This window comes from Vigna unguiculata, chromosome 4, assembly GCF_037176805.1.
Source record: "Vigna unguiculata cultivar grain cowpea cultivar isolate G323 ecotype 2 chromosome 4, ASM3717680v1, whole genome shotgun sequence".
Lineage (NCBI taxonomy): Eukaryota > Viridiplantae > Streptophyta > Magnoliopsida > Fabales > Fabaceae > Vigna > Vigna unguiculata.
Window position 1 is genome coordinate 405,262 of NC_140795.1, and position 23,730 is coordinate 428,991.

Here is a 23,730-nt window from a genome sequence, read left to right on the forward strand (position 1 = left end):
AAACCTGCACCCAAATTGATAATTAGTTTTTTTTTTTTTTCTGTTTATTTTGTTTGCTAGCAAAATATCAGCGGTCACACGCAAAATCACTGTACAGAACCAGAGAAAAGGGGAAACCAAGAGTGATATTTTTTTTCTTTCATGCAAAATTATTTTTGTTTCCATTTCACTAAATCACACTTACAATTATTATTTAAATGATCAAATTGGCACTTAAGTTATATTGTTTTGTACTCTTGTAATAAACGTTACTGACTCGGTATCATTAGTGGAATAACTTAAAACACTCAAGTATTCTAGAACAAAATATTTGCAAATTGTGAAATCAATACTCCCAATTTAATTCAACTAATTTTACTTATTTAATTCAACATATTCTAAAGATCAATTTTTACTATTTCCAAAAGTATACTATTTTAAAATATGGTTCAATGTGCTAGGGAGTATCTTTTTTATTTCTCTTTTTGTGGGTTGTTGTAAAAGGAGATATTGATATAAGGTTTTGATTTTAGAAACTTATTTAGGTTTTTATTATTCTTCTAATGAAGTCAAGGGAAAACTTTTACCTTTGATTGGTTACTAGTGAATACAAATAATAGGATTTTTTTGGTAAAAAAATTATTTTATCTTAAGAAAGTTAGATTCTGACATCCTATGAAAATATTTTTATGTAAATTTATAAAAACAATAATTATCAGAAAAGAAATATACTTTCTCGTTATACTTTTAAATGTAAGCTAAATATATATATATATATATATATAAAAAAATCAACTTCAGATATGATAAACAAAAGGTTTTCTCCCACCAAACGTCCCATGGAGCAATATGATCCTTTTTTCACAGTTTTTATCTTGTATTCTTATTATTATTTTAATTTAACATTAAGTAATTATTCTGTTAGAAATGAGTTGATTGGAAGGAAGGAAGGTTGGTGTCCTCTTAAAACTGACTATGAAGCTTCTTCCATCATAATGGAGTCCGTATTTTGTTGTTGCCTCATGTTCGTATCACAGCTTCTCTCTCCACATTCAACTCCTCAACATCATCACCTATAAATGCTAGGTACTAATATTATTTAAAAGCGAAATGATAGTTTTAGAAATTTTAACTCATTCACGATCTCAGAAATTGATAAGATTATTAACACATAATTATACGTGGGGAAGGAAAAAAAAACCGTATTTACGAATATATGAATATAATATGTGACATATACTAAAATAATATTTAGAAATAAGAATATTTAATTTCTCATTTTTAGTAAAAATTAGAATTAGTCTATCTTTCAAATTTTGATCCAATTTAGTCTCACAACTTTATAAATATGTGAATTTAGTCATTTTTATCCAATTTTGTTAAATTTATTTCAAATTTCAAACGTGTTTCATAATAATATTTGAGTGTTTAGACCATTGATACATTTTCGCTTCAATGTTACCTGAGAAGTGTGTTTGAAACGTCAAATAAATTTTATAAAATTTTATTAAAAGGAAAAAATCAATGCATTTCTAAATATGAAGAACTAAATTAGTCTAAAATTTCGAATAGTAACTAATTTCGATTTTCACTACAAGTTAAGATATCAAAAACATACTTAACCCTAAATTTTATTTATATATATTTGTTTAAATTTAACTTGTCAAAGTAAAATTATTAATGAAAGAAACATTAATAATGAAAAAATTATCTAAGATTTCATTTCATATATTTCTATTTTTTAATTTAGATACATAATTGAAAATGAAGTTATTTTGTAAAAAACAATTAAAATTTATATATTGAAGTAACTCATTTAAATTTGATTTTTAAAAATATCAAATTTATTTACATCAATATTATATTTGTTTTTTAGAAATATCAAATTAGTTGCTATTTAGCTAAAGATCGATTTAAAAGTCTAATTTATAAATCAATTATATTTTTTATTTATAATAGAGTCTATTTTGGATACAAATAATTTTTAATTTATAAATAAATTTTTATTAATTACTTTTTTGTTATTAATAATTGTTGTTTTATTTAACTATTTTTTTAAACAAAACTATTTCCAAAAATTTCAATTTAAAAAACCCTTTAATTAATAAAATTTAAAAATATCCGCTTAATAAAAATAATCTTTGAATATATCATCTATAATATATCCGCTTATTATATTTACATTAATATCATCTAGAATAACAACAAATTTTTACATCGATTAATAACTACATTTGTAATTATCACTTCATTCATAATGATCATGATTATTATTGTCGTTACTTCAATTATGTTAATATTATCGGCAGATAGAGATTAGTGCAATTGCAATAATAATATTATTATTATTATTATTAATATATTGTTAAATATTTAAAAAATTACTTTTTATTAAAATAATTTACATATTTATTTAATGAACATAATGGTTTTACTTCCATTTTTTTAAACGTTTTAATCTCAACCTCCCTTAACTTTCAGTGAATTTTGAAATTAGTCTATTTTGAAATTTTTGACCAATTTAGTCTTCATCTTTCGGAATACATGGATTTAGTCTTTTTAATCAAATTTTATTAGGTTTATTTGATGTTTCGTACGCATTTTAGAATTGTATTTGAGTTGTTTATACTGTTTGACGCATTTTTGCTTTAATGTTGAGTCAAATACTATTGTGAAATGTGCTTGAAATGTCAAATAAACTTAACAAAATTTGATTTAAAGGACTAAATCCACGTATTTCAAAAGATGAATGACTAAATTGGTTCAAAGTTTTGAAATGGACTAATTCCAAAATTCACTAAAAGTTAAGGGACCAAAAACATATTATTATTATTATTAATATATTGTTAAATATTTTAAAAAATATTTTTTATTAAAATAATTTACATATTTATTTAATGTTCACATAATGGTTTTACTTCCATTTTCACATAATGGTTTTACTTCCATTTTTTTAAACGTTTTAATCTCAATAATATATTTTTTTTATATTTTTTTTAATAATTCGGTGATCTTATTAATGGTTCTTATTTTCTTTTATGTAAATAAGTATCCCAACTATATCTTTTCACTTGTATAAACTTAATTGATCTATTTTCTAAGAACTTAAATTCAACTGTTTTGTTGTCTTCTTTTGTTGGGGGCACAAGTTATCCCAATAGTCTATGATGTTGATAAAACGTACTTTTGGATCAAAGTTATTAAAACTGTCATTGCATTTTGTATGTATGAAAAAACGTCTCTTGTAACCTTTTCCAGCTTTAAATTTGCAATATTTTCTTTGTTATGTTTCCACGAACTAATTTAGAAAGATAATTTATTTATTAGAAGAATTTAATTTTTTTTACATCAAAGATAAAGTAATTCAAAAAAAAATTAAAATTTTAAAATTTTGTATGGTTTTTTTTTATCAGCAAAGAATAAAATTTAATTAAGTAGAGCACTTAAGGGGTGCTCTAACCCTTATACAAAAAACAAAATCTGTAAGTGTTGATGTATAGATTAGCAAGAGAGAGCCATCAACCAAAACCTAACAAGAACAAAGATGTAGCCTTAGTATATCACCATGACACTACACATAAGGCTCTGCAACATCTATGAAACTATTGACATACGGCCCCCTCTATTGCAGATATGAAGTTGTTGTCTCTGATATAGCAGCAGTCAGCCCCCTCTAGCACTACTACTGTGCAGTTCCATAGCTACAGATCTCAGCCATGTCTGATGTGTTGCAAACTGGATCCTACAACATCGCTATAGTTAAGCCTTGCATTATGACACTTTCTTCTCTTCACTTGAGGAACCTGCATTTGCTTACCTATCACACTGAAACACACAACATTACTGTATCATAGAGATTTTAGACATGTATGTGGGGATAAGCACCAATCACTATAGGAGAACAAGGCAGCTGGGATTTTGTGCTTCATCCACACCCAAGCTGTCATTTGAGCCTGACTAAAGATTTCTATGGTATTTTAATGAATAAAATAAAAACAAAATTCAAATATCTTAAAAAATATAATTGAAGTTTTACTTTTTTCACTCTACCAAGTCGAGTCGGCTCAAGCTGAAGGATCATCAAGTCGGCTTTGGCTGAAGGTTTAGCCGAGTTGATCTAGACTGAAAATTGAGCTAAGTCAATATGGATCAAAGTTCAAAACGAGTTGATTCGAATCGAAGGTTGAGAACATGAGCGAAGGTCGAAATGAGTTGTTAATCATTATCACCTTAAGTTAGGAAGAAATTATTAGTATTATATTTCATTTAGTATCACTTTTAGGATAAATAGTTGATTTAGTACAACAAATATTGATATATTTCATTTTTAATGTAATATGAAAAAAATATATAGTTTTATCAATACAAAATTGTTAATTTCGTTAATGTTGTTTGAAATTTGTTAATAATTAAAATAATCCAACACATGTTTAATCTTTAGTAACTGTTACATATATTTATTAAAATGAAAATTAATATTAATATACAATTTACTTTACTCGTTAGTGGTGGTTCCTTCAAGAATTGATTTTATATTAAGGTCAATTTCACTTTAATAAACACATGACAATTATTAAATATCAAACATTTATTCACCTATCTCAATCATTAACGGTGTCTAAACAAAATTCACAGAATTAAAATTTGTATATACTAAGACTGTAATTTTTTTGTTGTATTAAAAAAGTAATATATAGTGAAATATTTATTTTTGTCGTTGATGTTTTTATCACCTATTTTTTACCCCTTTATTCTAGTTTTATTTCTTTACATTAGTTGTATAAAAAAAGAGAAAATTATACTTTGATTTGTATTTTTTGCTTTTATCCTTTGTTTCAAGACGTGATTTAGTATAAAATAATGGTAGTCTATATTAAACCACATCAAAAAAATAAAATATAAAAAAAATGAGAATCATAATATTATTGTAATTATTTTCGTTTTGGTTTGTACAATTTGTAATAATAAAAAAGTTTGAAATTGAGGGTACGAATATAGTTGGACAGTTGCTTCATGTCAATTATTAAAAGGCATGTTATATTGTGAACAACAGTATAGTGAGTTAATAAATTAGTACAACTTGAAACTTCCACATGTTCTTATCATAATTAATTACTTTATCGGCATCGACAACGATACATTTTCAGTGTATTTTCTGAGTTCCTTTTGTCAAATATGACTTAAGGTTATCTAAAATAAAAATAAAAGAAATTTGTTAAGTGTTGTGTGTGAGTAAAATGATATATAAGTGCATGCGTTGGGTGTGAGTTTGGTTGAAAAAGGAAAAGAATTGGTAAGATGTGGAAGTTGAAGATAGGAGAAGGAGGGAAGGGGCTGAAATCCGCCAATAATTTCGTGGGTCGTCAACATTGGGTGTTTGATCCAAACGCAGGAACGGTTGAAGAACGCAATGAGATAGAAAGGCTAAGACACCAATTCACACTAAACAGACATTCCATCAAACAAAGCTCAGATCTCTTCCTCAGGATGCAGGTACTTTATTATTCATCATACACTGTTACACTAAATTTAATAAATAATTTTAAATTTTCAAAATTAAATAAAATCATTTCACATAATCTGTAGCTTTTAAATAATATTAAAAAATAAATTGTACTCTAATGATTTATCCTATTAAAAAATATTGTATCCACGATAAAAAACTTAAAAATATTTATTATTATTATTATTATTATTATTAATGATATACTTAATAATATATATATTCCGAATAATAGATTATGTTGAATGAAATGATGGAAAAGAAGAAGGGGTGGGTGTGGTTGTATGTGATGGAGTGACATACGGGAGGAAGATTCCTGGGAAGGAATAAATACTATGAGCGTTAACTTAGGTTATCATTTCCCTTTTTCTTTCCAACTACCAACACCGCCACAGAAGACGAATCTCCCACAAGTACAAATACAAACCCCTCTCTCAAGGCACTAAAACATTTTTTTTTTTAATTAAAAGTTACACTACAACCAAATAATAAATAACCCATGAATTTTCTTATATACGTTTTAATAAGTAGATTTATAATTATTGATTAAAAATTGTTGGGTGGTATGCAGCTGAGAAAAGAGAATGGATGTGGGGTGATTCCAGCGGCAGTGAAAGTAAGAGATAGAGAAAATGTTACGATGGAAGCGTTGATAAGTACAATAAGAAGAGGCATCAGTTTCTATTCATCCATTCAAGGAAGTGATGGGCACTGGCCTGCAGAATCAGCTGGGCCTTTGTTTTTCCTTCAACCATTGGTGATGGCATTATACATCACAGGATCTCTTGATGCTGTTTTAGGAGCTGAACACAAGAAGGAAATAGTGAGATATTTGTATAATCATCAGAACGAAGATGGGGGTTGGGGATTTCATATAGAGGGTGATAGTACAATGTTCGGATCAGCACTGAGCTACATTGCGTTGAGGATACTTGGTGAAGGTGTTGAAGATGAGGCAATGTACAGAGGAAGAAAGTGGATCCTGGAGCATGGTGGTTTAGTGGCTATTCCCTCGTGGGGAAAGTTCTGGGTCACGGTACTTGGTGTCTATGAATGGTGTGGATGTAATCCTCTTCCACCGGAGTTTTGGCTTCTACCCAAAGCCGTTCCCATTCATCCAGGTTAATTAGTCTCATCTCAGAGAGCCATGCATGGTTTAGGTTTAGGGTTTCTTTCTGTTTGAACTAATATACATAAACATGCAGGGAAAATGCTTTGCTACTGTCGATTGGTTTACATGCCCATGTCATACTTATATGGTAAGAGGTTCGTGGGTCCCATCACCGCCTTAATCAGATCACTCAGACAAGAAATGTATACTGAGCCTTATGAAGCAATCAACTGGAACAAAGCCCGCAACACTGTTGCTAAGGTCGATTTATATTTACATTTAAAATTAAGTATCATTTATATTTAAACGTACTAAGCAATTAGTATGATATTAGGAGGATCTTTACTATCCACATCCTGTGATCCAAGACATGTTATGGGGATTTCTTCATCACGTGGGAGAGCGTTTTCTGAATTGCTGGCCCTTCTCTATGCTCAGACAGAAGGCATTAGAAATAGCAATTAACCATGTACGTTACGAGGATGAGAACAGTAGATACCTTTGCATTGGAAGTGTAGAGAAGGTACGTAAATTAATTATTACAATTAATTCATAAATTCATTGCTAATTAGCTTCCTTAATGGAAATTAATTACAGGTTTTATGCTTGCTTGCGCGTTGGGTTGAGGACCCTAACTCAGAGGCATACAAACTTCATTTAGCCCGAATCCCCGATTACTTCTGGCTCGCAGAAGACGGCTTGAAAATCCAGGTACCACAATTAATACCTTACCAAAAAAAGAAACAAAATTAATATATATCTCTCCTCTTTCTAATTTTAGAAGGAAAACATTCAAATTAGGAAAAATAAGTTTAAGTTATTTTACAACTGTTATTACTGTTATTTCCATAAATCATCAATGTACTCTTTTATTATAACTAATAAGTTGCCTTTAAACATCCATTTCCATTTTCATAAAATTGTGACCCTATTTTAAGTAAAACTACAAAATTTGCCATAAAATTGTTATTTTTTATTAGCCAATAAAGTAATGCATTTCTAAAATATAACAAGTGAATATATTGTAAATGGTTGAATCTAAAGTTGTATTGATTGGTTGTAAAGTGTTATTGAAGAAGTTGAAAAAATGTAATTGAATTTACGAGTGCAGAGTTTTGGGAGCCAAATGTGGGATGCTGCATTTGCTATTCAAGCAATACTTAGTTGTGATGTGAGTGAGGAGTACGGGCCTACACTTCGTAAAGCACACGACTTCGTCAAGGCTTCACAAGTAGTAACTTCGTCTCTCATATATATATAACATACTTTGCAATAATTAATATGTGAGGTGGATGTTAATTATTATGTATTAAAAGGTGAGTGAAAACCCTTCTGGTGACTTCAAAGCAATGTACAGACACATATCCAAAGGAAGCTGGACATTCTCAATGCATGATCAAGGTTGGCAAGTCTCAGACTGCACCGCAGAAGGACTCAAGGCAAGAGTGTTCATAAAAATCATCATAGACATAGACATAGACATATACATAAACATAAACATAAACATGAACATGAATAATTTCTTATACTATATTTATGCACATGCATAGGCTGCACTCCTTCTGTCAGAAATGCCAACTGATCTAGTAGGGGACCAAATGGAAACACAGCGATTTTGTGATGCTGTTAATGTCATCCTTTCTCTACAGAGCAGTAATGGTGGTTTCCCTGCTTGGGAACCTCAAAGAGCATATCGTTGGTTAGAGGTAAGAAAATACAGTAATGCCGGGTTTTGCCTTTGACTAAGTCACCACTTGCATCTTATATGCTAAGTGTGCTGCAGAAATTCAACCCAACTGAATTCTTTGAAGACACACTGATTGAGACGGAGTAAGATTTTACAATATGTGACCATGAATTCACAAACAAAGCTGATGATGCTTGCACTCACTAACTTACTATGTTGGACAGGTATGTGGAATGCACTGGATCAGCAGTGCAGGCCCTTTGTGTCTTCAGAAAGTTATACCCAAAACACAGAAGAAGGGAAATAGATAGCAGTATTTGGAAAGCAATCGATTTCATTGAAAGGAAGCAAAATGGTGATGGATCGTGGTACGGTTGTTGGGGTATTTGCTATACATATGGTACCTGGTTCGCTGTGGAGGGACTAAGAGCCTATGGAAAGAAGTACCATAACAGCCCTTCCCTACGCAAGGCTTGTCAGTTTTTGTTGTCAAAGCAGCTTCCTAATGGTGGATGGGGAGAGAGTTATTTGTCCAGCCAAAACAAGGTTAGGTTTATACAAATTAACTAAACTAATTCTGAGTATCATTCATTATTAACAATTATTATATAAACACTTGTCGTTAGGTTTATACAAACCTAGAAGGCAACCGTGCAAACTTAGTTCAAACTTCGTGGGCCCTGTTGTCCCTTATGCATGCAGGACAGGTTAGTAATAAAGTTCTATAAGATTCATATTCCAAACAATGACTAAAAGAGTTCCGAATTTTGCTAATTCTGAATTTTTTTTTTCTGAAAAAAAAAAGGCTGAGATAGATCCCACACCCATACACCGTGGAATAAAGTTACTTATCAATTCACAAATGGAAGATGGAGATTTCCCACAGCAGGTAACTGATTTCATATTTTTTTATCCTTTAATCTCTTTTAAAAGTAAACTTTTTTTAATAAGGTTGTTATCTGATGGCAGGAGATCACGGGAGTATTCATGAGGAACTGTACACTGAACTACTCATCTTATCGAAACATCTTTCCCATATGGGCTTTGGGAGAGTATCGTCGCCAATTATTGCATGCTTAACTCAACTTGGTAATTGCTTTGCTTCTCCACTACGCATCAATCAACTCCTTCCTACGTACATGTGTAATATAATTTACATTTCAAAGGATTCTGTGCTTGCCAGCACAATATAAAATAAATCGTTCAGCGTGTGATTGTAATATTCAATTAGTCTTTCAAGGAGAACCTGTCTGTAACACTAAGCATAAACAATACTTAATTTCAAGTTAATTTCCTTCTTAGTAAACAAATGCGTTCATCTCTTTCAGCCTGATTAGCACCATAGATCAAGATAACTCTAGAACTTTGATTAATTACGTGAAGTCCAAATACATTGTGTAACATTCCAATTTTAGCAGCTTAAAACTAATAAAATAGGATATTTCACCTTAGTATTCAAAACAAATAAACAAATGTATAAAGTATATTAATACAGTCTTACAAATGATCAGACTATATAAATATATCAATTATACATACCAAACATTTCTAACCCTAAACACAAGCTAACCACTTACACCAGCTTCTCATTGAGACCTCTTTCCGACCTAAGAGATGCCTCCTCAACCTCCAGAGGTGCCTCTGAAACAGCATCCACCACTGCTCCCACCTCAATCCCTACCTCAATGCATACACTACCACAATCACTGCTAATCCTCCTTGGGTTAGCATTAACCAATCTCAACTCAGTCTCATATAAACAATCTCATATCATATACTCATCATTCATAATAATTACAAAGCTTCTATGATAACTAAAGTACCACCCAATTTAACTCAAAAATACAAATTTCAGGTTCTGACTCACTCGCCCAGCTAATAGCACTCGTCCAGCCAGTGGCCCATTCTCGTCCAGCTAGTACCACTCGCCAGCCACTGGTCCAGGTCTGGAAGTTCCTGACTTGGAAATTAGCCCAGCGAGTAGCACTAGCCCAGCCACTGGCCCATGCTAGCCCAGCGAGTAGCACTCACCCAGCGAGTATGCGAATCTGCATAATTCGACAGATCAGTGTTCTGCATAATTCTGCAGATCAACCTATTCGCCTAGCGAGTAGGCTCGCCCAGCGAGTAAGCAATTCTGCATAATTTTACAGAAACTGATTTAAGCAAAATTATACATATTCAACCAATCCATCCAACTCCAAAACCTCCACCAAAGACCATTCGAGTATCAAACATTAATTCTATCAAAATATTCACATCAATTGCACCCATAGCATACAATTATTCTCAAATAACATATAAAACCTAAGCATTTATCGTTTTTAAACATCACAACTCAATTCACATATCAAATACATCAATCAATTACACAATAATCATATAATAACATTCTTAACAGGTTTGTGAGACATAATAGACATTAGCTTCCCTTACTTGATATCCTGCTTAAACAATTCTATAAACTGCTTAAACAATTCTATAAACGTTAAACGTCTCTAACTCCACAGGATGCTCTATCTACACATAGAAACATCACAAGAATGATCAAGACATATCATTATGATCACTGATCAACAGAGACTCATATTGATACATAAAATGGCACATGCAAGCAGAAGAAGGCTTACATGCAACAGAAAACAGAAAGAAAACACCAAAAAGACAGCGGAAACTTAACTTACACAAACTGAGAAACTGATCGATCCAAATTGAAGAAGAGCTCACTAAGAGGATCAATCCTACGGTCTCAGTTCTTCAATCAGACGACCAGAAAAACATAACTTTTAGAGAGAAGTCAGAGAACTCTAGAAAAGTTGTTTCTAGAGAGATAATGTGTTTTAAAATAATGAAACTCGTTTATAACAATTCTATTTATACTAAAACTTTTTTAATATTAAAATAATCAAGCCTCACTATTTTTAAACCACTATCATTTCTAAGGTACCATTTTCTTGGATTTTACACCTTGGGCAGAGGATCGTATAGGTAATCGACAAGAACAAAAACTGTTTTTAATCTAACAAATTTTGTTCATTATTTTGTTTAAGAAAGTAAAAATAAGATATTATTCATATTTAATATTATATATATATATATAAATATTTTTATTCTTTCGTATTTTTTTTTCTCTACACACTTTTTTCTACCGTCGCAATTGTTTATATTATTTCATATTCATTCACATTTTTAAGATACTCTCTTTCTTATCACAACTTCGATTTCATATTTTAATTTTATATAATTATTTTTAAATGATGTGTTATTAATTTTAATAAATCAAATAACTTTTAGATTTCACATTTGTTTATTTTTTTACTTTTTTTTTAAATATTTTTATTTATTGTTTATTTATTTTATATAAGATTACTTAATTCTCAATTTCAAATATTTTATTTTGAAATTTTTTTATTTATTAAGTAATATAAAAAAATATCTTCTTTATATTTTATTTATCCATAATATTATTTTTTATTTGGAAAAGTTTTATTTAAATAAGACCGTTTCATTGTTTATTATCGATTCTACTAATTTAATATTTGAAAGTTCTTTCAAATTTATAAGCTATCATACTCTTAAGATTTATTCAAATTTGTTTTTAAGATAAATATTTGACTACTTTAACTTCTTTCTAATATTTTTATTTATTATTTATTTATATCATGTTAAATATTACTTTAATAATTTTATATATAGTTATTTGTATTTTTAACTTATTATCATAAATATAATTTTACCATGGTAGTTGTTCAAATATACTTAATTTACTATAATATTGTTATAAATCCATAAAACATATAAATAACTTGATTTCATTCTTATAAATATTGTTTATCACAATTAAACATATATTTTTAATTTGTTCAATAAGTATATTATAATCTATATTAGTACATAAAAAATCAATAGAATTAAAATAAACATCTGTTTTTACTGTTTTCATCCAAAATTATTAAATTGATCCTTTAATTTGTTTTTTAGTTTGAATTTGATCTCAATTTTAAAAAATTAATGCAATTTTATTTTTTTAGTTAAATTTTCTAAAGTAAGAACTTTTTTTATCAAAATTAACACTAAAGTTATGTTAATTATACCAATAAAATAAATCATCTTTATTAACAAATTTTATTTTGATGAAAAAAAATCCTTAACTTGTTTAAAAAGATTTAAGAAAAAAATTAAATTACATCGATTTTTGAAAAATCAGGAAAAATGTTTAACCGCCAAAACGTTTCCTTTGTTTCTCCTTATAAATTGGAGTTATTCAAATAGGTAAGTAGGAAGTGTTATCTTGACTCTTTTTCCTTGATTTCTTCTTTTTTTAATCTAGAGTTGCTCCAGAAATGAGCCGAGGCACTTGATAATATCTAGCTTTAGAGTTTAGTGATTTCGGTATGATTAAATAATGTAAAAAATTTAAAAATAAGCACTCAAAAAACAAACATATAATTGTTATATCATTCTCAAAGATACAATACTTTTTTTTCCTATCAAAGTACACAGCTACCAATCGGAAAAAAGAAAACACTCCACAAATCAATAATTCCAGAAATAGCAGCAGATTATTCGTAAAATCCAACGCCCTAACGAAGTGCATACAACAAGAACTGGGTGAGTTCAACCTGGGACGAGATCCGAGCCCCAACAGAAAATGGCTACTTTGACAAATATCAATCTTCAGCTGTCTTACCCCATATATGATGTAATTTCATTGCTAATTCAGCAGCACGCCTTCTTTCTGAATGATTGAAAATGTGCAGGTTCACGGCCTCCTGAATTGCCGATAAAAGATGTTCCTTGGCTTCAATAGAGATAGCAATGCAATTTGGTCCATGGATAGTACTCATTTCAACAATCTAAAATAAGATTACCATAAAGGATCAGATTTCCCAAAGTTACTTGGTAGCAGAGTAGTAAACGGAATATAAATTCAAAGACAGAAGTGGCCAACTTAGAAGCTTGTTACAGGAAAGTGAGAATCCATTGACGTGGTATTTAATATAATTTACTTCTACTATTGCAAAGTGAAGCTGTAAAACCCAGACTGAAGAAAAGCCCGAAAACCAGTTGATTTGATAGTGATACAAGCTTCACGTGGGCATCGGTAATTGATTCTCTAGTTCGAGTTTTACAACAACGTTTTGCAGCAATTCATATTGGACTGTAAAACACTATCAAGAGAATAAACTCAATGCAGCAAAGACAAATGTAAGATATTGGGCGATTAAATATACGACAAGATAAAACAAAAATAAATGCATTGCAATAAAAGTTAGGATAGGGCAAAGAGGGTTTTGCTTCCCCAAGAAGTGAGGAAATGTAGCTGATTGAAGTACCTTTACCAATCATACTTTAAATCAATAGTTGATGCACCCTCACTTAAGAGGAATCAAAGCTCACCTAGGGTGGTTGGGACATGTATACAGACCAATAAAAGATCTAGCAAAGATAATATAGAGCATAGCCTAAGCATCAAGGCAAAGAAAAACTGATACAAGCTATAAGCAATAGACACCAATAATTTGTCTCCAGACAGACAATCAAGACAGCTGTTGATCAATTAACTTTATCAAGTAGGAAAGGCTGGCTCATATTTCAGCTATGCATAGTTTGAGCAAGGCAGTTTCTAATTCTACAGCAGAAGTAATACAGAACAATTAATTCAGAACAAGTTATTCCATATCACATAACCTGCTCTCACATGATCTTAATAACACACTATTGCTCTTAAATGCTACCGATAACTACCAGTTGTTATATATATATATAGATATATATATATATATATATATATATATATATATATATATAATAATAATACATTTCGGATCATGACACTTATTATCAGTTCCCATCAACATTTTTTCACATGACATAAAAAGCATTAATAGCCATCAAAAGAACATTGAGATCTGCACAGATTTTAAGGCTACACATATTTATTCCAAGGAAGCCACTTAACGAAAGGAAGACGGAATAAAAAATGATAAGGGTAAGTGAACTTGCCTGTTGCAGCCAAGGGATTATCATACTAAACAATTTTCCTTCCAAAAGATGTGATGCTAAAGTGCTAAGAAGAGCATTGATTGTCTTCACTGATAAACTTTCTACAACTGGACCAGTAGTATTCAAAAGCTCAACGAGAATAAACTCATCATTGAAACACAAAGCTTCCATATATGCACTGTTTAGATCCCCTTCGCATACAAGACGTTTTACATGCTTCCAGCAGTTTGTGTTACTCTCAGACCAGCCATTTCTGGCATTGGTTGTTCTAGAAGCAGAAATGATACCATCATTTTTTACCAAACCTATTCTTGTTGCATCCTTCACTGAGCTGTTCAAAACATCCTTCTCTGTACCTTTTCTGCCAGCCTTGACCTTGTAACTTTTCCAGATATCTGAACTATCTCCAGAATGAATCCCGGGTTGGCTTCTTGAAAATGTCTTTTTCTCCCAACTTTCAGAATTTTTAACTGACACAGAGCCTGATTGCTTATTATTAATTTCTACAGAGGGCCTTGGAGTGCAGATGGAGAACCTGGGAGAGGCAACAATTTCATTATGCTTCCCTAATTTGGAGGTTTCAGAATAAGAATGCCTTCCTCCTTTAAGAGATTCTCGACTTAATCTATCAAAGGCATTCTCTAAGCCTGTCATTCTTGACTGGATTGTAGAAAGGGCATCCATTATGCCAGTTGAAAACATCTGAAAAAGATTTGACAGTATGCTAAATAAAATATGTTCCATATACTGTGTGATGCATGACAAAAAAATACTAAAAGTCCAGTATAAGAATAGTATGCCTATGTGTGTGTGCCAGAAGTCTCATAATTCACACACGACTGATAGAAACATGCAAAACTAATCTAGGTACTTCACCAGTTTCACACTGTCTAAAAAACAACGAAACCTAAGCTCAAGAAACCATAGGATAAAGGAAAATGACTAGCAACAACAGACTGAAGAATTTAGAATCCCGTGCTGTCAATATACGTATGTATAATACCTGTAATTGGTGTATCATGTTAGCTTGTTTGATTTCAATATCTGATAGTTGATTCTGAATACAAGTCATTTCATTTGCCATTTGCATACAGCATTCATGTGTAGTTTGGCGACATGGCTCTGTGATTGTAGAATCAGAACTACTAGGGTGCTGCATCTTTACGGAGTACACTTGTTCATTAGAACATATTTCTTCACCATACCGTTGGCTTCTTGCAATTGGCTTCTGTACTCCACTATTTATAAAGCAGTCATGAGCAGTTAAAAACTTGGTCTCAAAGTTATCAGTGGCAAGATTAGAAACAGAAGAACACTCTTGGTTGTCGTCCATAGGCACATATTCATAACCAACATCTTGCATGCTTGAAACATCGGCACTCATTGTTTCCAATGGCTTAGAGACAGAACAACTCTCGGATTCTTCATTCTGGAATTCCACCACAGGGTGGGGTCTGGGGACTGCTACTTCAATATGCCAATCATCAGGTTTATGCTGAGTGTTCCTGGTATAATTTTGGCATGTTTTTTTAACAGACAAAGGAATCCTTCCCATAGTTGATTTCATATTAACCTTTTGGAGCCCAACATCTTTCTGTCTGGATTCGGTCGTACTGCTAAGATCAGAAGAGTCGCCTCTGTATATGTTTTCTGTGAAAAGCATGAGCAGAACAAAACATAAACAAGAAGCAATGAAAGCATGTCGATGAATAGAAGGATCACTATCAGAAGGGCGCATCACAAATTCAAAACATAGATAATGATCATGCCAAGGTGAGCAAAGTTACTGGGTGCGAAGATGTAGACAGGTGTCCATTTTTCAGACATTAAATATCAATTATTGTTGTTCACGAAAGAGACAACATAGGTAAACCTTTTAACGAGGATCCAGTTTCAGATGGGTCAGGAGTATCGGGAGCCGGAAGACTTGTCCAATACTTAAGCGCTTGCAAAACAACATCTCTAACTGGTTTTACCTATAACACAACCAAGGATGAATAAGAATGTGATAAATTGAGTCACAAGAAGATGAATGTAAAAACAAAATCGAGAAACACCTTGTCAAATCGACACGACTCAAGGGACTGAACACATGAAGCTCTAAAACATCCCAGAAAAGAAGCACCGCCCAGAGCGATTTCCGCCAGTGCCACAGAAGCTGCTTTGCGAGTTGTCCAGTCACTGTGCTTTAGGGCGTCTTGGATACTGCCAATTGCAGCGGAGAGAATATTTTGCGTTGGAGCACCCCCAGCCTGAAAAATGAAAGAAACATGTAATTTTTCATGCAATCTTGTGAGATAAAAATTTAGATACAATTAGGTGTTCATTTGGTACCAGACCACAGCTAGGTAGTCGTGGTCTCTTATTGATGATAGGATGGTTATGGTTAACAGCCTGAATATGAGTCATTACGGTAACTTCAAACCTAGAGTAAAAACTGAGATGACTCGTTAGGCTGAAATATCCTAGTGGGGATGGTGAGCTCTGTAGTTGCTTCAAGAGCTTTTGGTAGTGCTTTGTTATTAGAACTAGAGTTTCACTCGTACAGAAAGTTAAGTTAATGCAAATCTTGAATGCCCCATTATCGTGTATATGAATGAATGAATGAATGAATGAAGGTAGAAGGAAAGGAAACCTGGATAAGGGTCTTGGTGAGGTCAAGCAGTGCAGGTTTAGCCATGAAATGAGGGTTTTTAAGCAACTTGAGAGTCCTGAGAAGCATCTTGTGCAGGAGCGACAGAGGAGGATGGTGGGTGTTGTGAATGATTCTGGCGAGGCAGAGAGCAGAGGCTGACTGAACATGCCTATTCTGTTCGCCGAGAGCCTCGAAAATGGGCTTGACGAGCAAGAGAAAGACCTTGTCCTTGTGAGAGAGGGCGTGGCCCAACTTGGAGGCGAGAAGGGCAACGGTGTTGACGCAGACGTCTCGGACGACGGAGTCGGGATCCCTAAGGCGCTTAACGATGCTGGCGACCATCTTGGGAAGGTGCGGAAGGAGGAGAGTGTCGTGGTGAGTGACCAAGGTTCCCATCAGCCTCACGCACTCCTTTCTTATGGAAGCCTTTTGCTCCCACTCCGTCTCCAGAATGCACGACAGGAACGACCATATCCCTTCAGGCCTCAAACCCTGCGCCACACGATCTAGCTCCTCCATTCCTATTTGCTGCGTGTCGCGATCTCCCACCTTGTTCAGCGCACATACTATCCTCTGTTTCAGCTCCAAACCACCGCCACCGCCGCCACCCTGTCCCTTCTTCATCTTCCTCTCCTTCGCTTCAGATCACCATTCCATAAGGATACTTCAGATATTATTCAAATTTCAAATCGGAGCGAATCTCCAAATTCACCTCGGGTTTGGCAAAATATGTCCCCCGCACGCAAACAGAGAACGAGAAGAAGAACAAGGCACGCTCATGCTCACTTCTGTTGGTTTTCTATTTTACGATCAGTTATGAGAGAGAAAGAGTGGTATAGAGGAAGAAATTCAATTTTTGTTCAGTACTGTACTCTCAATTCTCTTTATTCTATTTATCCATTCCAATTACTAATTCATCACTTCAAATTTCGCGCCCTGCCCATCAATTCGAATTTCCTCTTAAGGACCCTTTTCTTTCCGGCCCATAAGAAACCAATTTGGGTTTTGCTAATGACGGCGTGCCATTTTCTTCTTGCACCCATGCTTTCTATCCGCATCTTCCTTTATATAAGTGAAAGAAGAAAACCTTTATCTTTGTTTAAAAATATTAACCCTAGCCTCTTCCTACACTTCCACATCTAGGCAATTGCTTTTTTCACCTATTTTATCTTTACAAAAGTGACTTTTTAGATAAAATAAGAATATGGGCGCGTAGTGAAAAGTGTGAATTTGAATCCATTTGTAACCCACGTACACATTTGTTAATTCTGTTCCTCATAAATCTCAACTTCATCATCTCTTACTCATAACCCTAAAAACCTCTCTCCAAAACATTGCACATTGCTTTGCTTCTCTCTCCATTAACGTCTTTTTGTTTTCCTTTATGGACCCACCTTTCTTCCTTCGTCATCATGCTCACTGTTAAACACAACCCCACATCTTTTAAATGTTCACCACCCATAAACGAATGAAGGTATGTTCACTACCCAGTGAAAAGAAGAGAAAGAGAATGAAAACGGTAGTTGTTTGGATTGATAAAAAAATTAGTTTATTTGATCGGTATAATAAAATAATTTGAACTTATATTACTATTATTAGACCCATTTGATTTGGACGAAAATTTTATTTGATTATTATAAGATCCAATTTTTAAAATTGAGTATGTGAATGATATATGTTTGTGTATATTTATCCCGTTCTTGTTCTTGTCCTCGTCTTCATCTTCAAATTTATTCTTTTATTTGTTTCGAAACTTATACTCTTATACTTGTTCTTATTTTAAAGTCTTAAACACTCACCTTATTAGTAACGGAAAAAACTTAACTTCTTTGTTCTATGTTACTCTTAGTTTTGTTTCATTTAAAATCATTATTTATTTCTTTCACCACATAATTGCTCATTCTCTTTCTAAATTGCTATTGTACTTGTTTAGTATTCACAAAGTTCAATTAAATTTTTTCTATTTTATTACAATATTGATTACACATTGCTTTATTTGTGTGGTCTTGTTCAATGTATTGTATCTATAATACAAATATTAATTTCATTAAAGTATAATTAGTCGTAACGTACCCAGTTTCGTCTCAATGTGTCTAAATGGTATCCGCTTTTAACTTTGCATCTACTTAGTACCCAAATTAATTAATTTGCATCTATGTGGTCCCTTTTCGTTAACTCCGTTAAATAAGATAGGCTTAATTACTCGGATCATACCCGGTTAGACTCGAAAATTTCAAAATGGTACCCGCTTTGAACTTTGTCTCAATTTGGTACCCAGTTTCGTTTATTGCATCAATGTAGTACCTCCCGTTAAATTATCACAAACGTCGTTAAGAGTCAGGTGACGTGGCATAGTATAACTGATACGTGTCACAATTTGTAATTGTACAGTGGCATTTAAGCTGTTAACGTGTACAGTGGATTTATTTAAATAAGTTGTGTGATTGAATGTTTGACCTAACAATGGTTTGGCCCCAATCTCCATTTTCATCTTTTTCTTCATCGTAGAGCATTCAATTCGTCGAACAAAATGTCTCGCGCACGAAGCCAGGGTTGTTCTTCTTGTTCATGTGGGTCAGAAAACCACAACGTCTCTCGTCTTCCTGGGTGGTGTGCGTCATCAGATGGATCTCCAACTTGTTATTGTGGGGAGATTGCAGTGTTGAGGGTGGCAAGAACAATAAAGAATGGGGGAAAACAATTCTGGGGTTGCCCTAACTATAAGATTTGAGCTATGATTCTGCTTAGTTTAGTTCTTAGAGTAGAGGTAGATGTTAAGGACATTTGTTGATTGGTATTTTTGAACAGCGAAGTGCAAATGAGGGTTTCAAAGGATGCAATTACTTTAAATGGTGCAATGAAGAAAATGTGGATGAAAGGGATGCAACTATTGGAAGACAAAGCAAAAAGATTACTGATCTGGAGAAAGCCGTAATAGATTATGAGAAATGGGTTAACTTTTTAATTGGGATGATTTTTTTTTTGGGGTTCGTTAACATCATCCTTGTATTTGCGTTGTTTAAAATTCGTTGAAGTGATTTAGTGTTAAGAGGAATCATTGTAATTTGTGGGTTGTTTTTTGTACAATGATTGTAATTTAGTGGAAGTTTAAATGAATGAGAAGTTTCAGTTGTTATCTTCATTCTTCTGTCTATTATTTATTCGAACTTAAGAAAGGGTATTTGGCAATAAACACAACATATGAACACTGATTGTAGTAGTACAGAATTTGATAAATACACATTCCATTAGAAAATAAAGAAGTTCCAGTGATAATACATCATCCCAAAATACATCATCCCAAAATACACATTCCAGTTCAAACAAAAAAAACCATGTCAAAGTGCACATCAAAATACATCATCCCAACAAACTTCATGGTTTCCAAGCAACTCCTCTCCTGAATGGCAATTTTTTCCTCCCCAAAGTTTTTGCAGGTTGTCTGCGTGGAGGTGTCTGCTGAACTTGATGATTTGTTGGTTGTGGATTTGTCTCATTTAGTGGTTGTGTTGGTGCCTCTGCTGGTGCTTGTGTGAGTGGCTGTGGTGGTGCTTGTGTGAGTGCCTCTGGTGGTGCTTGTGTTAGTGGCTGTGTTGGTGCCTCTGTTGGTGCCTTTGTTGGTGCCTCTGCTGGTGCCTCTGCTGGTGGCTGTGTTGGTGCCTCTGGTGCCTCTGTTGCAGAGTCATTATGTGGTTGTGTTTGTTCCTGAGTTGCAGACTCATCTGGTTCAGGTGCTTAGGGGCAACTATTTCTTTTATGGCCAAGCTGTCTGCATATAGCACACCTCTTTTGTGTCCCACCTTGTCTGACTCGCATGTCATCTTTTCTTAATTCCCAAGACTCAAGTCTGCATTTCTTTTTTGGTCTCCCTGGTAAGATTCGTTTAGCTGGTGGCATGACTTCTATGTTGGTATTCATTTCCCACACATTTGGACCCTCAACCCCCTCCACATCAACCTCAACTTGACCCTCATTCACACCCACATCAACCTCAGCAGTACCCTCACTCACCCTCACATCTTCTCCAGCAGGACCCTCACTCACCCCCACCACTTCCTCAGCTGGACCATCATTCACCTCCACATCAACATGTACCTCACTTCCATTCTGCACATTAACGTCAGCCCCAACCTCAATAGGATGATATTCTAACATATTAACTACTTGAGGTTCGTCCACTCTATGCACAACATACAAATGAACTTGACCATTGAGAGTTACTATATTCACCATATGACATGCCCCTCGGTCATCAGACAATAATTCTAACCTCCCTTCCAAAACAAATCCTCCCCCAACTGAATACCACATCTCCTTTACATTTGCATAACCCATTTCCTTCAAAATACCCAATATCTCAAAGTAACTCCAAGTGTCTGGGTCACATGCTAAAATACTTAAGTCTCCTACGTATTGCAGTGACCCATTCCTCTCAAACCTTCCCCCATGGTGAAATACCACTTTGAAATGTTCATCATCCATGTCAACACACAAAGCTATATATATACAACCCTGAAAATTTTCAAAAAACCCACCCAATAAAGCCAATATTACATTTCATACCACTACCACACCGACAAACCAATTACAATGGGGGACCACAAGCTCAAAAAAACACGGGACCACACTATCAACTAAAAGTAATATACAAATCATCCATTAACCACATAACACCAAAAACGCACAATATTCAAACACACAAAACATTAAACAACTGAAAACACTAAACCCCACCATCGAATCATCGCAATATTCAAAAATAGAAACCATTAATCAAAAAAACCCTACAACCTCGACAAACTTCAATCAACACACAGAATGAAAAATTTGATAGTGGCGCACCTTTCACCCGAGCTCAAATGGACGTCGTTCTCAACAAAATCCTCAATTGGACAGTGACGCACCTCACTCTTCGCGTCGCGGACGAACGGACTTCTCTCTTCCAGAAATCCCCAAATCATAACCTAATTCTGATCTACACAAACTAATCCTCCCGCTAAGACACATCACACACTCCACTCTTGCCACGTCAGTCAATTTTTTTTATTTTACACACAGTAATAAATCAGACGTTAACCAGCTTAACGACGTCAAATAATATGTACTACATTGATGCAATAAACGAAACTGGGTACCAAATTGAGACAAAGTTCAAAGCGGGTACCATTTTGAAATTTTCGAGTCTAACCGGGTATGATCCGAGTAATTAAGCCAATAAGATAACGTCTAACTGAGTTGACCAATTAACTGAGAAAAAATGTTATGACGTGGCACGAGAGTAGTGTGTGATGTGGAACAGTGCAGCGTAAGAGGAAATTGAAAAGAAAATGAATTGGGAATAGAATAGAATAGGGGTTTTCTGGAGTTAGGGTTTACGAAATTTGGGTCATTTCATGCGTTGTGGACAAAATTGAAGGTGTAATTAACATCAAATTGGCAGCTATTTGGGATTGTAGGTGCACAAACCATTTGTTTTTGTCGTTGATTGCATTATTTGTTGTTGGGATGGTGGGGTTTAGGGTTAGTGGTTGAATGTTTTGCGTGGTTTAATTTAATGGTGTTTTGGGTATTCTGAAGGAGATGGGTTATGTCAATGTGAAGGAGATGGGTTATGTCAATGTGAAGGAGATGTGGTATTCCACCCACTGACCCAGATACAGAACCAGGAGAAGAAACGCTGTGATTATGTGACCCACACGAACAAGACGACCACGAATGATTAAAACCATGCGAAATTTCCCACTTCACGCGCCACCTTACCCCTGCAACAAATCAGCTTCCCGGGGAAAAAATGAAGAAGAAGATGAAGATGGGAATGGGAAATTAGGGCTTTTTGAATTGGGACAATCAATTCAACAGGGCATGACACGTTATCCACAAATTGCCACTGTACAATTATTTTCATTGACACATATCCGTTCTGCAATGCCAAATCACAGATTTGTTAACGACGTTTATGAAAAGTTAACGGGATGGACCACATTGATGCAAATTAACTAATTTGGGTACTAAATAGATACAAAGTTAAAAGCGAGTACCATTTAGACACATTGGGACGAAACTGGGTACGTTGCGACTAATTATACCTTTCATTAAATCAAATAGTTAAAAGACACGCATTTGATTATTATTTTTTTTAATATTTTTATTTTTTATTTATTCTTTTACATTATAATATTTAATTCTCACAATTTCAATTTCACATCATATTTCACTCTCTCCGTTGAAGTGTCATTTTGTATAAATCCCTAGAACTTTTATATATGAAATTTTGATAATATTATGTTTTTTTAGTGTGCTTTTTAATTTTTTAGAAAAAATTATTTAATTAATATTCAAAAAAAGTAAAGGTGTAGGTAGAAGCACGAGTGTAATTATAGCTATTATCCAATGAAGATGAGAATGATACAAAAATCGAAAATTAATTAAGTTTGAGAATGAAGATACATATGAATTTTTACTTGGTTAAAGTATTTCAATTTGAATTACCACCAAATAAAAAAGAAACATTAAATATCAAGTAATTGTTAAAAATTAAAAAAATGCTAAAATTGATTGTCTTTGAGGTTTGTTGGTTTTTTAAATTGATATTTAGTGCATGTTTGGTTCTGAGTCAAATTGAAATAGAATTAATTAGAATTGATTTTCTAACGCAAAATGAATAAATGAATACATGTTTGTTTTCCAGAATCAATTAAAGAATAAAAATTCAAGATTCAATGAGAAACAACTAATTCTTACTTCTGCGTTGGAAAATTGATTAATCAATTCTTGAGTAATCAATTCTCCAGTGAACCAAATACACCATA

General features: G+C 33.2%; 2 protein-coding genes across 2 annotated transcripts; one reads left to right on the top strand and one right to left on the bottom strand.

Moving 5' to 3' along the window:
• Positions 1 to 5,242: 5,242 nt before the first annotated feature.
• LOC114181519 (lupeol synthase) lies at positions 5,243 to 9,590 on the top strand. The gene is made up of 13 exons (XM_028067992.2): positions 5,243 to 5,472; positions 6,054 to 6,603; positions 6,688 to 6,854; positions 6,928 to 7,116; positions 7,191 to 7,304; positions 7,705 to 7,824; positions 7,910 to 8,032; positions 8,144 to 8,299; positions 8,377 to 8,423; positions 8,505 to 8,826; positions 8,907 to 8,987; positions 9,086 to 9,169; positions 9,250 to 9,590. Exons 1-13 carry the CDS (start codon positions 5,278 to 5,280, stop codon positions 9,358 to 9,360), a joined length of 2,259 nt encoding a protein of 752 aa, XP_027923793.2. The 5' UTR covers positions 5,243 to 5,277; the 3' UTR covers positions 9,361 to 9,590.
• A 3,113-nt stretch (positions 9,591 to 12,703) lies between these two features.
• On the bottom strand, positions 12,704 to 17,924 carry LOC114180339 (ARM repeat superfamily protein). The gene is made up of 6 exons (XM_028066635.2): positions 16,922 to 17,924; positions 16,344 to 16,538; positions 16,160 to 16,262; positions 15,290 to 15,936; positions 14,287 to 14,988; positions 12,704 to 13,136 (listed from the first exon to the last, which is right to left on the bottom strand). The coding sequence occupies exons 1-6, from the start codon at positions 17,543 to 17,545 to the stop codon at positions 12,951 to 12,953; spliced, it is 2,457 nt and encodes an 818-aa protein (XP_027922436.1). The 5' UTR covers positions 17,546 to 17,924; the 3' UTR covers positions 12,704 to 12,950.
• Between the last annotated feature and the right edge of the window lie 5,806 nt (positions 17,925 to 23,730).